At 35.3% G+C, this 15,716-nt stretch overlaps 1 protein-coding gene across 3 annotated transcripts in view; it reads right to left on the reverse strand.

Annotated features, from left to right (window-relative positions):
• Nucleotides 1-15,716, reverse strand: part of NBN (nibrin) — a 52,575-nt gene that overhangs the window by 12,045 nt on the left and 24,814 nt on the right. For all 3 annotated transcript variants that reach the window (XM_060287048.2, XM_060287049.1, XM_060287047.1), the window contains 5 exons: nucleotides 13,925-14,054; nucleotides 11,397-11,672; nucleotides 8,990-9,425; nucleotides 3,756-3,911; nucleotides 2,374-2,487 (listed from right to left, as the gene is read on the reverse strand). In XM_060287048.2, the coding sequence (XP_060143031.1) occupies nucleotides 2,374-2,487; nucleotides 3,756-3,911; nucleotides 8,990-9,425; nucleotides 11,397-11,672; nucleotides 13,925-14,054 (1,112 nt within the window). The remainder of the gene's footprint in view (nucleotides 1-2,373; nucleotides 2,488-3,755; nucleotides 3,912-8,989; nucleotides 9,426-11,396; nucleotides 11,673-13,924; nucleotides 14,055-15,716) is intronic.

Below are 15,716 nucleotides of genomic sequence, written 5' to 3' on the forward strand. Positions count from 1 at the left end.
TGAAATAAAAAAAGAACTGCACCTACAAATCAAAATAGCATACTTTACTCTGGGAAAAATGAAGGGAGAATGATCAACACTGAGATATATTCTGACTGTTACTGACTTTCAAGCCTAAGAAGGAATACTGAAGGCATGCAAGTCACCTAAAAAGGGAGAAAAGGGGCACTGGCATGAGGTGAGGGCGGGGAAGCAGAGGAAGCACAAATAATTTCCTCACTCTTCACAGTAGGAGCCAACAAACAGTATCTAAAATCAAAATATGTAGTTTGAAACAAATACTGATTGTAACCTGATAGTGTTTTTCTTATTTAGGGATCTCAGGAAATATCTGGAAGGAAGAAACATTTATACGAATTCAGCAATGCTTTCAGTTTTACTTCCTTCTATCAATCTCTCTCCTTCCCTTCCTACATTATCCCTCCCTGCCTCCACTCCTCCTCAATAAACAGACGTCTGGAACATTATGTATTTAATGTCTAAATGGGTACTTAGGATTTTCACTTCTTCATTCTTTTGTGTACTACCATAATTATTTGGAATGCACATTTATAAAATGGCAAAGCCAGTTATCCTTTCAAAAAAGAATGAAGTGAAGGATGGTACCTCCATCCTTCCATTTTCTGACATTAAAAATCCTGACAACCCTATTTTTGAGTGACCTAACAATTTTTTGATTAAAAAAAGCATGTTTAAAAACAAATTTCTGAATACTACATTAAACCCATAATAAAGCAAAATAAAAATCCTGAGATGTCACCAAGTACCAAAGCCAGCTTTTGCCCTGCCCTGGGGGGATCTACAAAGCAGGAAAAAACCCAGGCTCTCCTTTGATGTCTGTACAGGAAACGAGCATTATTAAAGAAAATCCAAGATAAATAGAATAAAAGACTCCAGCACTAAAGGGCGAAAGAGGAACAAACTCTACAACACAAAAGGAGACAGCAAAGAAACTTGCCTATCTTGACCCTGACACAGGGTGAAAGAAATAAATAAAAAATCTCACTATGTTTATAATGACAAGGTAGCCTTCACCCAAGCTTCTGGTCCAAATACATTAACTACCTGAATGATCCCAAAACATCACAAGCAGAGATTAAAGTAGTCTCATATTGGTAGAACAAGATTGGCAGACACAAACTTATCTTTTCTGGAGGAAATAAACCTCAAATTAGGACTTAAGGAATTCCCATAGATCAAGTTCCAAGGAAAATGAGCAGTTCACATTCAAAGATCACAAAATACATACTTGGAAACAAGGCACCGTAAGAGAGAACTACATTAAACAGATCAACACTTTAGGTATTGGTATCATTGGGAAAAGAATACAAGAGAGGAACTTTAAAATGTCAGCAGGGAACAAGATTTAGAAATAAATGACAAAGATTTCCAGAAATGAAAAAATCCAATAGGTTGAATGAAAACTCAGTGGATGAATGAAATACCAACCAGACAGAGCTCAAGAGAGAAGTACTAAACTGGAAGACAATCTAAAGAAATTACCAAAGTACAATCCAAAGAAACAAAACAGTGAAATATACAGAAAGGAGCTAAGATACATTGAGAAGAAAGTGGGATTTAACTTATGTCACATCAGAGTCCAAGAAAGAGATATTGTCCCTACCCCCTAATTACCAAACAGCCCTACTTCAAACAGCCCATTGAGATGACCAATGGAGCCCACCTTTGGGTTTCAGTAGCACCGGATAATCACGCAATACAAAGACTAAGAAGAAGACTTTCTACCTTTGGATATGGACTCTGATTACCTCTCAATTCAATGGTCATGTGTTTCTGAATTCTTAACTTCCACGTAGTACTTCTATATTAAAAAGCTCCCAACTTTAATGAATTTTTTTCAAATTCACCAGTTTAAAAAAAGGGGTTGAAAGAATTATGGATCACGTGGACAGTCTTGTTATATAACATACACTAGTACTCAAAACACCCAGGGAGAAAGTAAAAGAAGCATATTTTTGTATTCTTCCCTGTGAGTTCTCATTATAGTAGTTTATAAATATTTACTTGCAGCCAATAGCTGTAAAACAGTGAGTTTTTGGAAACCACATTCTAACATGGAGAGCTGTAAAGCAGTTCATATTTTCCCAAAAGAGCACTGTAACTGAGGTTTGGTTTCCTGAGGCTTAGATGGCATATTAGATAGGATATGATCAATAAATCTAGAAGTCCCTTAATGAAGTGTTATGGAAAGGTACAAATTAACCTTAATGCTCTGTAACTCACGAATTTTTCTGAAAGAATAACCTTAGGTCACTCATCTTAAGTTTGGTTTTAAGAAGAATTTGCTCTAAGGAAATCACAAGGGATCAAAATACAAATCAAACAAGTTACTGGGTCTTACTTCCTACTAACCTCCATTTCCTGCCTCAACCACTCCTCTAATTCTGTAGTCTTTCGGGTATGATGAGCTATTAGATCTGATCCTCCAATGATGTGTGGAAGTTTTCCTGCTCCAGGAAATTTGACCTGTTAAATAGTAAACCTTGGTAAATGCACTAAAAAATTGACAATCTTTTTTTTAAAAAAGCTTAAAAAAACAAAGACTGTAAATCACATATAAGTACTAAAGATGTTTATATATTATAAATGAAAATGAGTGTGAGAGGAAATAGAGCTGTTTCATTGATTTGAGTATATACAGAAAAAGTCAAATTCTTTCACTAGAGGCAATCCAGTTAAGCTTCTTTTTATTGAGTATTATTGATTGTTGTTTGGTAACTTAATTTTAAAAATTAGTATGCCTTTTGAATTTTGATTTAACAATGAGATTTTGCAACACGATACTGAACATGAAGTAAGCATGCATTAATACAGACTGGATCAGAAATATTCTCTTAGAACAACAAATATTGTATATTAATGCATATATGTGGAACCTAGAAAAATGGTACAGATGAACCGGTTTGCAGGGCAGAAATAGAGACACAGATGTAGAGAACAAACGTTATGGTCACCAACGGGGGAAAGTGGCAGGGGGTGGTGGTAGTGGTGGGATGAACTGGGAGATTCTGATTGACATATATACACTAATATGTATAAAATGGATAACTAATAAGAACCTGCTGTATAAAAAATAAATAAAATTCAAAAAAAAAGGGAAAAAAATTCTCTTAAATATCTTGTCAGTTCCTAAAGGAGGAGGAACTCAGATCTGATATTCAGTATACTTATTTATATTTTGTTTAATATACACACGTAATAATAAAATGCCTAGTTTTCATTATTGAATGTGCTCAGTTAGTTTGAACAAATCTGTTATTGTCACAAAGTCCTAAGTTAAAGAACGTCTTCAGGTAGTCATAGATCAATATTAGAAAATAGGAGGACCTGGGAATTCCCTGGCAGTTCAGTGGTTAGCACCCCACACGTTCACCGCTGAGGACACAGGTCTGATTCCGGGTTGGGGAACTAGGATCCCGCAAGCCATGCTGTGCGGCCAAAAGACATTAAAAAAAAAAAAGAACTAGGAGGTCACTGTCGATACAGCCAAAAGCCTGCTGCTTAAGGTAGAAAAAAACAGGTAAACAGCAACCTTTAAAGAATTCAACCTTAATAAAATTTGTTTTATATATTCATTTAAGTGTCAGTTTATGTCCCTAGTAGTTTTTAACTGTTTTAAGCAGAAGAAATAGCATCACTTTTCAACATAAACTGCTTTTATTACTAGTTAGCATATTTCTAAAAACATTTCAAACACTGGCCTCTTGTGATATTTTAGTTAAAGGAATACATACCTTTTTGAATTTCTTGAAATTCTTTAGTTCACCATAATCATTATTTACACTGGATGCATTTCTGGAAGTAGAGTTACGAACCACCAGTGACCTAAATTCAGTCAGTAACACCGTCTTTGGAAGCATCTCACCATCACCCTGAAGTTCATCATTGTTCTTAAATGGTGTTAAGATGGAGAGAAGAAATTAGAAGGAAAAGGAAAATTACTTGTCATTTAGGCGTTTACAGAAAAAAGTTCAAATACCCACAAAAACAGTAAAAAAAAAAAAAAAAAAAAAAAAAGAAAGGTTTATTTCTGGCACCTGCTTTGTACTTGAAATCAAATCATATCTATTTCAAAACCAGAAAATTACTCAATTACTCTACAACTTTAGAAACATTTATAACACATTATCTATGAGAGAAGGCTAAAAAACCATAGTGTTTGAAATTTAGTAGCATATTCTAATAAAAATCATCCCAATAAACAATTTATCTTCTTGTATACATTTTCTTGGCAAGAAATAGTCTGCTTCTTTTCATTAAAACCATACACCACGATTATTATACAATCCATCCTAGAAGTTCTCTATACTATGTTTAAGGTTTCTTGGATTTTCAATAATTTATATTTTTTATTATTTTGGACACCTCAAAAAAAGTCAATCATTAATTCTGGGCACACTACCTCATTAACTGAAAGCCACTTTTTTATTCCAGATTAATAATTATTAAATCAGCTTGAAGATTCCTTCCTGTTGCTGGAAGAGATTCTTTATGTCACTTACTATTAACTAACTAGTTAGTTACATATCCACATTCTTACAGCTGCTCAAGGCTATCTTAGTTTTTAAAACTGCTTTACTATATATCCATTTGGAAGCTGCTAACAGGACTAAGATAAAAACAGTCAGGGAGAGAAGAAAAAAGGGAAAAGTCAAAAGAAAAGGTTCATGCGACAGTGACAGAACGTAATCAGGAACTCAAAATAACAATAGCCTAATACTTTTGTATTTTGTTTTAGAGTTTACAAATATTTCATTACTCTTTTGGATATAAACAACAATCCTGTTGTAAAAGTGTTAACCTGATTTTATAAACAAAAGACTTGAGGTTCATAAATGTGAAACTGTTGTTTTCAAGGTCACTATCTATGACTCCATAGAGGGCAGGGAATTACACTCAGGCTTTGTCCATACTCTTTTTGCTATACCATGGTTATAATACGATCTATCCATTTCCAGAGGAGGCATAATTATGAAATAGATCAAAATTATAGAATCAATTAATCCTAAGAATATATAGACTGACAGAAATTGATGCAATGATGGTCCATATGGTCCATACAAGTCAAATCTTTATAAAAATAAAATACAAATCCCTCACAGATAGTTCTTTAGTTGACCAGAGTGATTCTTGAGCTCACAATTCTTCGCAATTTCATTTTCTTGCTAAAGAAATAAAAAATATTGCTCATAAGAGTTATAAGATGGTACCTTTCTGAAAACCTTAGAGATACTCATGCCCTTGACCCAGTTATTTCACTTTCAAGCATCTTTCCTAGAGAAACTATGACGTGAGAATAGAAATATACATATAAAAAGACTGTCGTATAAGAGTAAAGAACAAGAAGCAATTTAAGTTCATACAAGTTATACATCTAAAGAATGTAATAAGAGAAATGATAATAATACAAATGAATTTTAAATGGCTATAAAATTGCATTAACATTTGAGTCCAATTTGAAAAATAAGATTTAAAAAAAAAATGCCAAAATATTGACTATGGTTATCTGCAGATGGCAGGATTATCAACAAACTGTAATGTTTTTCTTTATTTTTCATATTTCTACATGATCGTGTATTACTTTTACAGTCAAAAATAAAAACAAATTTTTAAAGAAGTCTATCTAAATTTATTTAGAATTGAATGTTAAGTCATCCTTAATCCAAAAGAGTTATTTTAATTGTTCAAGATATTTATGGAGACTGCTTTGTATAAAATCATACTATCCTTCATATTCATATATCCAGACCACGTACTAGACAAAAGTATATTACACAGATAGCTTTCTAATACTTCCAATAAAAACTACAATTCCTTTGTATACAATAGGGGGGCATATCATTTTACATCAAATTTTCAATGATTCAGTAATAAAAATTCAGAAAAATTTTAATAAGTAGAAAGTTGGAAAGAAAAAGCAAGATGTACTCTGTGCTTGCTTAGAGACTAAAGAAAATTAATGCTATTTGTCAGTTGTAAGATTAAAAATTTCGATTCCAAGCCTACCATGTACGCTTTTACTGAGTATTTTCACATACATTACCCACTGGAAGTTGTTACTACAATCAGAACATTTTACTCCCCCGTACATTTTCCCCATCCTGTCCTACTCCCTCAAACTTGCTTAACCTCTTGAGCAAGTTTTTATTTCCTATCTCTGAGAATCATACTACAGCCTACCCAGACCCTTCGACTGCAAGCTTGGGACTTCTACACTCTTTCCTCTCTCCTCATTTATCATATTGAGTCAATCACCAAGTCTTAAGAGATTCTACCTCCTAAAGGCCTATCAAACTTATTCTCTCAGACTGCCTTTCATGTTAGCATGCCCAATGCCTAGAATAAATAAGTGAATGAATGACATTCTGAGAAACCTGACAAAAGAAACAGCCAAAAGAACAGAGTGGACCTTGCATTTTTGTCTCAGTTGTCAAAACCTAGCTAAGTCACTTTGGCAAGTTACTTAACTCCCACTGCAGTTTCCACATCTGTTCAATGTGTATAGTACTACTTCACTGCAGGCTGCTATAAATAGCATGATGGTATCCAGGAAGTGGTAGGTATAATTGTGAGGCTTTCAAAGATGCTATATGGTAAGAGAAGAGGAAACCTTAATTTAGAATAGAAGGATGGAAAGAGGTGAAGAAGAGATATTCTGTAGACAGAGGCTGCTGTTAAGAGGAGGAATGTTAACAAGGATATGGAGACATGTTTGCATTTTATGGAGACTGGGAAATTGAAAGTAAGGCCAAGACCCCGACACAGTTGTCATTTACACAAGGATAAATGCCTAGCAGGGTTATCTAGCCAATAGCCCTCTATTTCAGCTTATAGTAAATCTTACAGACATGCTAGAATCCATATTTAATCCCAAAACAGAAAAATGGTAGTTCTATCATCAATGTATTTTAGAAAATGCCCTTCTGATATACAGCTAAGGAATCCAATGCCAGAGAAGTATGACATTTTTGCCTTCTTAAAAGTGCAAAAAGTTTTTTAAATGAAAGGATTAAAAAATATTTTTTCTGATCATCACTTCTGTAGCTAGAAAATTTAAGTGTAATTCTATCAATTCACGAGTATCCACAAGGACCTTCAGACAACAAATTTTTAAAACAGTAAAAATGAAAGAATTAAAAATAATTTCACACTGTCTGAGTAAGGTTGATGAATTATATCAATATCAATTTCCTGGTTTTGATATTATACTTAAGTTCTGCAAGATGTTACTAGTAGGGGAAACAGGGTGAAAGGTATATGGAATCTTTCTATATAATTTCTTACAACTGCATGTGAATCAGCAATTATTTCAAAATAAAAAGTTTTAAAAAATTATCTTACATTGAAAGCAAAATTACTTTTGTTAACAATGTTCTTACTAAAAAAGTACAGTGCTAAAATACAGTGATTTAACTTTAGTATATCCAGAAGTGTGTCACAACTGAGTTGCTATTCACTCTCCAAACGTCTGCTACAACATATTTATGTTGTACCATATTTTTATTCAGAATGTCATGAATTCTAAAATAGTAAAATAAGGACAAAGGAAATTATGCTGCAGAATCGTAGAGCAAAATAAAATAATTATATTCCCTGATATCATTATACAGCATGTAAATCTTGGCCCTATCTTATTCAAGCCACTGATTTTAGAATTTTTTAAAGACAGCAAAAGGAATTCTTAACTAATACAGCGAGGGAACTTATTCTGGGAAGAAAACTGGATGTGCTGAATCAGGATCTCTGGGGCTTTGGTCTGGGAATCCCTATTTTTAAAAAGCTCAATAGGTGATTCTGATGCAGCTGGTCCACAAAATGGCATTAAGTATTCACTCATAAGGAATAACAAACATTAAGGATTTTCTACCTCATATGAAGATGCCAGTATATAGGCTAAACAGGACATATATTTTGATTTTTCAATAGTAGTTATAGATTTATATCGTGCTTGATACACACTAGGTTCTCAACAAATGCTTATCAAATCATTGTACCTGTGCTCTCACCTAATGAGGTAACCAGTCTACCAACAGTAGGCAACTTAATGATGCATAAAATACAAAATAAAGAGTTTTCTTAGACCAAAGTGGGTAAGACAAATATACCAACTTCCTCTGAAAAGAGGACAGAACATTAAAGATAAAAATGAAAATTAAAAATCCTGAGTGATGTTATACATGTTCTATCCTAAAAATTCATTTAGCAGATACTTTGTTTTTACTAACTTTCTTCATCTCTCTGTGCCTGTTTACTCTATTAAAGTTCCTCCTATACTTACCATCATGGCCAAATGTCTGATATAATAAAATAGTACAGCCTGGAAATCTATTAAAACAATCATGGGGACTTCCCTGGTGGCGCAGTGGTTAAGAATCCGTCTGCCAATGCAGGGGACATGGGTTCGAGCCCTGCTCCAGGAAGGTCTCACATGCCACGGAGCAACTAAGCCCGTGCACCACAACTACTAAGCCTGCGCTCTAGAGCCCACGAGCCACAACTACTGAGCCGGCATGCCACAACAACTGAAGTCCACCCGCCTAGAGCCCATGCTCTGCAACAAGAGAAGTCACCGGAGAAGCCCACGCACTGCAATGAAGAGTAGCCCCCGTGCACCACAACCACAACGAAGAGTAGCCCCTGCTCGCTGCAACTAGAGAAAGCTCCCGTGCAGCAACGAAGACACAGTGCAACCAAAAATAAATAAATAAAATTGATTCTTTAAAAAAAAAAATCATGAATAAGTTTTATTTGTTGTCATTTATTATATATAGTCAAGGAATCATTGTATTTTTAACATTCACCCTATCAACCAACAAATTCTTATACTTAATACTAGGTGTAGAAGATACTAATTTTTTCCCCCAAATAAACATCATGACTGCTCATACTGTCAATACAAATACCTCAAGTACTTTTTAACACTCTAAGTTCCTATTTGCAATACTTCTTATTAAAAAATGTTACTTACAGAGATTTTGTTACTTTCTGGTATTGCTTCATCATTACAAGGGCCATTTGTTTCTATATCCAATCTTGGCCTTTTTCTAATATTGACATCTTCCTCTTGTTTTTGAACTTTCACTTCAATTTCTAACTCTGGTTTTGCGTTCTTCAATAACTGTTCCAATACTTCATTTTCTATGGCTAAATCATCAATTTCTTTTCTTTTTTCTGATCTTAGTTTTTCTGTAGAGAGAGATTTATTGGCAGAATTTTTCACAGTGGATTTTAAATCTATATCTGCATGCGAGTTATCTGGGTTTCTTTCCACAGGCTCATTCTGCTGCTCCTTATTGTTCCATACTGAGGATGTAGTAGGCTGTGTTTGTTCTAAAAGAGAACAAGACATTTCTATTCTTGCTGATTTAGATAAAGACATTTCTTGATTTTCTTCATCCCTTTCCCTTAGGTTCAAAAAAGGAGAGAAGAAAACAAAAACAGGAAATGAACACAGCTAAGTAATTTTTTTAGTTTGGCAGTATTCAGCCCCTTCTTCATTTAATTAACAATATTCTTGGTTTTACTGATTAACAATCTCACCAGAAATAAAAAAACACATCTGAAAACAGTATATAATTCATACACACCCTACTGTTTTGATAGGACTGGTCAATTCCATGGCTTAAAAAATAGGGAAATGTCTATCTTCTTTTCTGGAAGTTGCAGTAGTTGATGAATCAGTGTGGAGGAAAAGGTAGAAAAATATAAAATATAAAAGACTTGGGGCTTCCCTGGTGGCACAGTGGTTGAGAGTCCACCTGCTGATGCAGGGGACACGGGTTCGTGCCCCGGTCCAGGAAGATCCCACGTGCCGCGGACGGGCTGGGCCAGTGAGCCATGGCCGCTAAGCCTGCGTGTCCAGAGCCTGTGCTCGGCAACGGGGGAGGCCACAACAGTGAGAGGCCTGCGTACCGTAAAAAAAAAAAAAAAAAAAAAAAGACTTGTCAGAAAACAACAGCTTATTTTATAATGTAGGGAACCTGTGGACATGGAAAAATTACCCTGGGACTAAATCCTGATGGGTTAATGAGAGCTAGATTCAAGATAGTAAGTTAAAGTGGTTAAATCCAGAATACAGTATAAACTATATACTGCAAGTAATATGTGAATATATGACTAAGGGTATTCTATACAATACTGTATCATTCATTCAATGAGTACTGAATACCTGACTCACTTAAACTGTACTGAGGCCCACAAAAACTTGGGTCTCTGCTCTCTAGTTTACTGGATTCATGTTGAACTGGAACAGTTAGAGTGATATTTTAATAATACTAATCTAATGTCAGGGTCCTAAATAAACCAATCAAGAAGTTTTTTGTAATAATTTACATGATCAGCGTTTGAACCAGAGAGCTAGCAACACAACCAGATGGAAACAGAGGAATTTATAAGACAAGGAAAATAAGAATCAGCAATACTGGTTTGGGGAGGCAGAGGAGAAACAGTCAAAGATTTTGACAAAGTAAATTACAAACAAAAATATATATACAAGGCAGTGATAGGGGAGAAAGTTTTAGGCCTATGATTAGGGGAAAAAGCAGGAGATTTCTGTGGGAAAGTAGAAACGATGCTTAAAGAATAAGTCAGGACCAAATATACTGATCATCTGTAACCTGAAGTACAATATACATAGCAGGACGAAAAGAAGTCCTCAAAGGGAGCAAAGGAGAAAGTCAGAGAGGCAAAAAAAACCCAGGATAGGACACTACCACAAAAGCCAAGAAGAGACCAGAAGGAGAACAAAAGTTCAAGAGTTGAGTGTTACCAAAAGGCCACAAGAGGTGGCAACTTGTGTCAATGATTACTTTCAAGGATGTCATGTCAAGATGAAATATTGCGAGTTAAGAAATATTTCACATAGAAATGGGAACAATAACAATAATCTCCTCTTTATGAGAAGTTTAACAGTGATTGTAAAAGATAAAGGGCAGTAGCTAGAGGAACAAATCAAGTCAAGGGAAGGTTCTAAAAACTAAAAATGAGATAGAGTCTTTGAACACAGACGAAAAGGACCTAGAAGAAGATATTAAACATGCTAGAAATTAAGAATAATTGATGAAGCATGGTCCTAGAGGAAATGAGAGACATGACCAAGGGAAATAGGTAGGTCAAAAAAACTGAGGTGTGGGAAACCTCTTCTTCAACAGAAGTAGAGCAAATGAAACAACAGAAGGAAAAAATTGAGGGAAAATGTATCTAATGACCTTAGTGAAGAAGGAGACTTGGACATTTCTGAGAGGGAATAAGCTCAAAGGGCCACAGCTTTCCACAGAAGCATACTTAAGCAGAACATGGACTCAGTACCATTCTACAATCGTATAACAAATATTAATATTTTTAGACACACAGAGCAGTATTATTAAAAATTATACCTTTTTTTGGTAGATGGCTGAAAGTAGTTTTTGATGGAGTTGGTTTGCTGATGCTGAGAAGCCCAATCTCCACTTTTATTTACACCTGGGAATTTAGTTGGTGAAAGCTGACATTTTGGGATTTTCATACTAACAAGAGTATTTGATACTATATTATTATTACTAGAGTTTACTTTGTGGGGTTCCTTCACAGTGGATGTTTCTTGTGAAGGTATTCTGAACTTTTGTTCCATTCCGAAGATTTTGATTTCTTTTGGCCTTTCACTCAAATTCATACTGCAGCAAAAGAAAGGAATGCAAGGTAAACAATCACACTTACAGCAATTTTTATCCAGAAACAAAGTCCTTTAAGTAGTACTAACGTAATACAGCTTTAGAACATAGTTATCTTGAGACAGTAGTTTAGTGAATATATTTTACTATCCCAAGACAGTAGCTCCTTTGTCATCAAAGCTCCCTGAAGACAAGATACCTTTCTCTTCTTCATCCCCTATAGCACATACTGTCAGGAATGCTCTATAAAAAACTGCCAAACACACATGGAATAACAACCTAGTATCCTATTATAAATTATACCAGGTCATATACTGAAGTGATGTTTGCTTTGTTTAAAATTGTAAAATTATTTCCATGTAAAAAAATTAATAAAAACTGGAAATTTATAAAAAGAATAAGCTATCATTCCAATTTCAAATATAATGGGGTATTTAGATCACTTTTGATGAACTGATACGGTTATATTCCAACCAGATGGCAGTCTCTAGAACATAACTCTAGAGTAGAACTCTAGATCATCAGAAAAATATTTTAAACACACACACACAAACACACAGTTCTACAATGTATGGTTGAATATATACTACTTTTGCTATTCTTACTTCACCAAAAACCCCAAACTTGTCATTCAACTGACTTCTAAAAAATTAAGTTTCTCTTTTAAAAGTTATATTAAAAGTTCTGTTTTAAAAAAATTTGTAGTTTCTCTTTTAAAAGTTTTGATCTCAATATAAAACATAGGTATAGTGAAAATTTAAGTATGGTCTAATATAGTGCAATCAGAAGTATCTTCCAATACGAATAATTCATTATGGAGTATTTAAAATACACCGTCTTAAGTGAAAAATGCCATAGGATACATATGAGCTACCCTTGCTCTCCGAAAAAAAAAAAAAATTCCAAAAAACTATTTTAAAAAACCCTCTTCAACTAGAGAACCACTGGGCTTCCCTGGTGGCTCAGTGGTTGGGAATCCGCCTGCCAATGCAGGGGACACGGGTTTGATCCCTGGTCCGGGAAGATCCCACATGCCGCGGAGCAACTGAGCCCGTGTGCCACAACTACTGAGCTTGCGCTCTAGAGCCCGCGAGCCACGGCTACTGAGCCCGCGTGCCACAACTACTGAGGCCCGTGCGCCTGGAGCCTGTGCTCCTCAACAGGAGAGGCCACCGCAGTGAGAGGCCCGTGCACCGCGGCGAAGGGTAGCCCCCGCTCGCCACAACTGGAGGGGGCCCGCGCGCAGCAGCAAAGACCCAGTGCAGCCAAAAATAAACAAATAAATAAATTAATTTAAAAAAATAGAGAACCACTAAAAAAACTACCTTTATGAACAAATATTGATTATTTAGATAGCCAGGTACACACATATAAAGTACCTCTAAAACTGTGTAATGTTCACATACAGGCAACATCATATAATAGAAACAAATTGATCTCAAACTTATTTCACCAGTCACAAATAAAACAGTATAATTCTTTGTAGTCTTCCATATACATTTACACGGAATTAAAAAACTTTATCATTTTCAGGAGTTGGCAAACTACAGCTTGCAGGACACATCTGGCCTGCCACTTGTTTTTGTAAATTAAGTTTTATTGGAACACAGCCACACTCATTCATTTACACGTTGTCTATGGCTGCTTTAATCCTACAATGGCAGAGTTGAGTAGCTGTGACAGAGATCAGTGACCCACAGAGTCAAAAATATTTACTCTCTAGTGCTTCATTTTAATTTTTATATTTATTTTTGGCTGTGTTGGGTCTTCGTTGCTGCACATGGGCTTTCTTTAGTTGCAGTGAGCAGGGGCTACTCTTCTTGCAGTGTGCAGGCTTCTCACTGCGGTGGCTTCTCGTTTCAGAGCATGGGCACTAGGTGTGCGGGCTTCAGTAGTTGTGGCACATGGCCTCAGTAGTTGTGGCTTGCAGGCTCTAGAGCGCAGGCCCAGTAGTTGCGGCACCCGGGTTTAGTTGCTCTGCGGCATGTGGGATCTTCCCGGACCAGGGATCGAACCCATGTCCCCTGCATTGGCAGGCAGATTCTTAACCACTGCGCCACCAGGGAAGTCTTTATAAAGTGCTTTATAAAGTCTGCTAAACCCTGTCCCAAAATATTATTTTCCCTGGCATCCCACACTCCCAATTCTTTATCTCCCAAGAGATGACTTGATACAGGCATTGACTTTACTTCTTGAATATACTATTAATTTATTGATAGAATAATAACAATAGTTCGTTAACAATGAAGCTTTACCATTTATTTCCTTGCTCTGATTGTGTATCAGCTACGTATGTTGTAGTATTCACTGGGGCACCTGGCATTAAGTTTTCATTGGCTGGTAAGACTTGGGAAAGGCTTGGACCTGGAGTTGTTGTCTTCAATCCTGTAAATCACAGAAGTGAAAGAAAGAATCACAATTGCTAGACACAAGATAGACATTTGGTCACTTAGAATTGTTAGGACTGTGCCATGTTGAGAGAATTAACTATAGCACACAGTTGTCTCCAGTCAAATACTTAACAAAACAGCCTATGAGCAGCAGCCTGTTGGCATCTGGGATGGGCTTATCTGAAATAAATCATTTTAAAGACACATCAAATCCTTCAGGTTAAACTATTATCAACTTAAATAAAAACAAACTCAACTTAAATTCTAATTCAAATTATGCTTTAGTCAGGAGACCAAAAATTAAAATTTCTCCCCCACAGAAAGTATATCTACTGTCTACACAAATCAAAATCAATGTGAATTTAATTTTTAGACGGAATATACTATTTGAAAAGAAGAGATGAACAGTTTTAGACATAAATTTTTTGGCTACTCCAGAAAACCATAATGATTACTTCATCATTTTATATACCAAAATAGCAATTTAATTCAAGTGCCACTCTTCTGGAATACTTCTCTTGAACCTCCCACATTGAATTAGATGCCCCTCATTTTAAATCCCATACCACCCTTTACATCACTCTACTAACTGTTAACACACTCTTACTAACTTTTTAACACTAGCTGTGTGACCTGTATTACTTAACCTCTCTATGCCTTAGTTTCCTCATCTATGAAATGAGGATAATTACATGCTGTTTCTTCCTCACATATTGTTTTAAGGGCAAAGTGAACTAATATATGGACAGCACTTAGAAAAATGCTTGGAACATAGTAAGGACTATGAAGTGTTAGCTGTTATCATCACTGTATACCGCACTTGTTTACTTGTTACTTTCTCTTATTAGACTTGGAACCTCCTTGAGAACAGGGACTGAGTCTTGCTCATTTCTGTATCTCATCTCTGAGCAATGTTTGGTATATAATGGATATAAATAAGTTAACAGAATTAAATTAACTGAAAAAAAAATTTTAAGTTGACATTTATTAAGTATCAAAGCTAAATTACCACTCTGTTAGCTCCTGACACAGGATGTGTTTAATAAAATGTTTATAACTGATTCCAAATTCAGGTATTTAACTTACTTCTGCCACTCTCCTTAAATGACCACCTTAGCTCACTGGCATTTCCTTATACATACATATCCCTAAAATTCTTCTTAGCTTGCACAGTTTGCAAAAAATAATAATTATAAATGTGTATATAACCATTAAAAGAAATATTCATAAGCTGAATCTAATGACCCAGAATAACTAATGTCTGCCAATAAGATTATTTATAATATTCTCCTTGCTAAAATACCAGGAGGGTAGGGATTTGCTCTACTCTGCTCACCTCTTTATTCCAAGTGTTTAGAGTAATTAAAGGCATATAACAAGGTTCAATAAATACTTGTTGAAAGATAAATGAATGAATATGGAAGGAAAGGAGGAAACAAAGGAGAAAAAGGGAGGAAAGAAGACATGCATTCACTCTGTTCCCCCCAAAACTAGCCGTGTTCTAAAATTGTTTGTAAGTCTGATGTCTACGACTTGGAACCCACACAGACCTACCTATGAATATGTGCAAGAAATAATACTACTAATTATAATGTAGATTTTTTATCAATTCCTTATGACCTTGTTCCCATATGAAATAACACAATAGAAAAGATGC

This window comes from Globicephala melas, chromosome 17 (genome assembly GCF_963455315.2).
Source record: "Globicephala melas chromosome 17, mGloMel1.2, whole genome shotgun sequence".
Lineage (NCBI taxonomy): Eukaryota > Metazoa > Chordata > Mammalia > Artiodactyla > Delphinidae > Globicephala > Globicephala melas.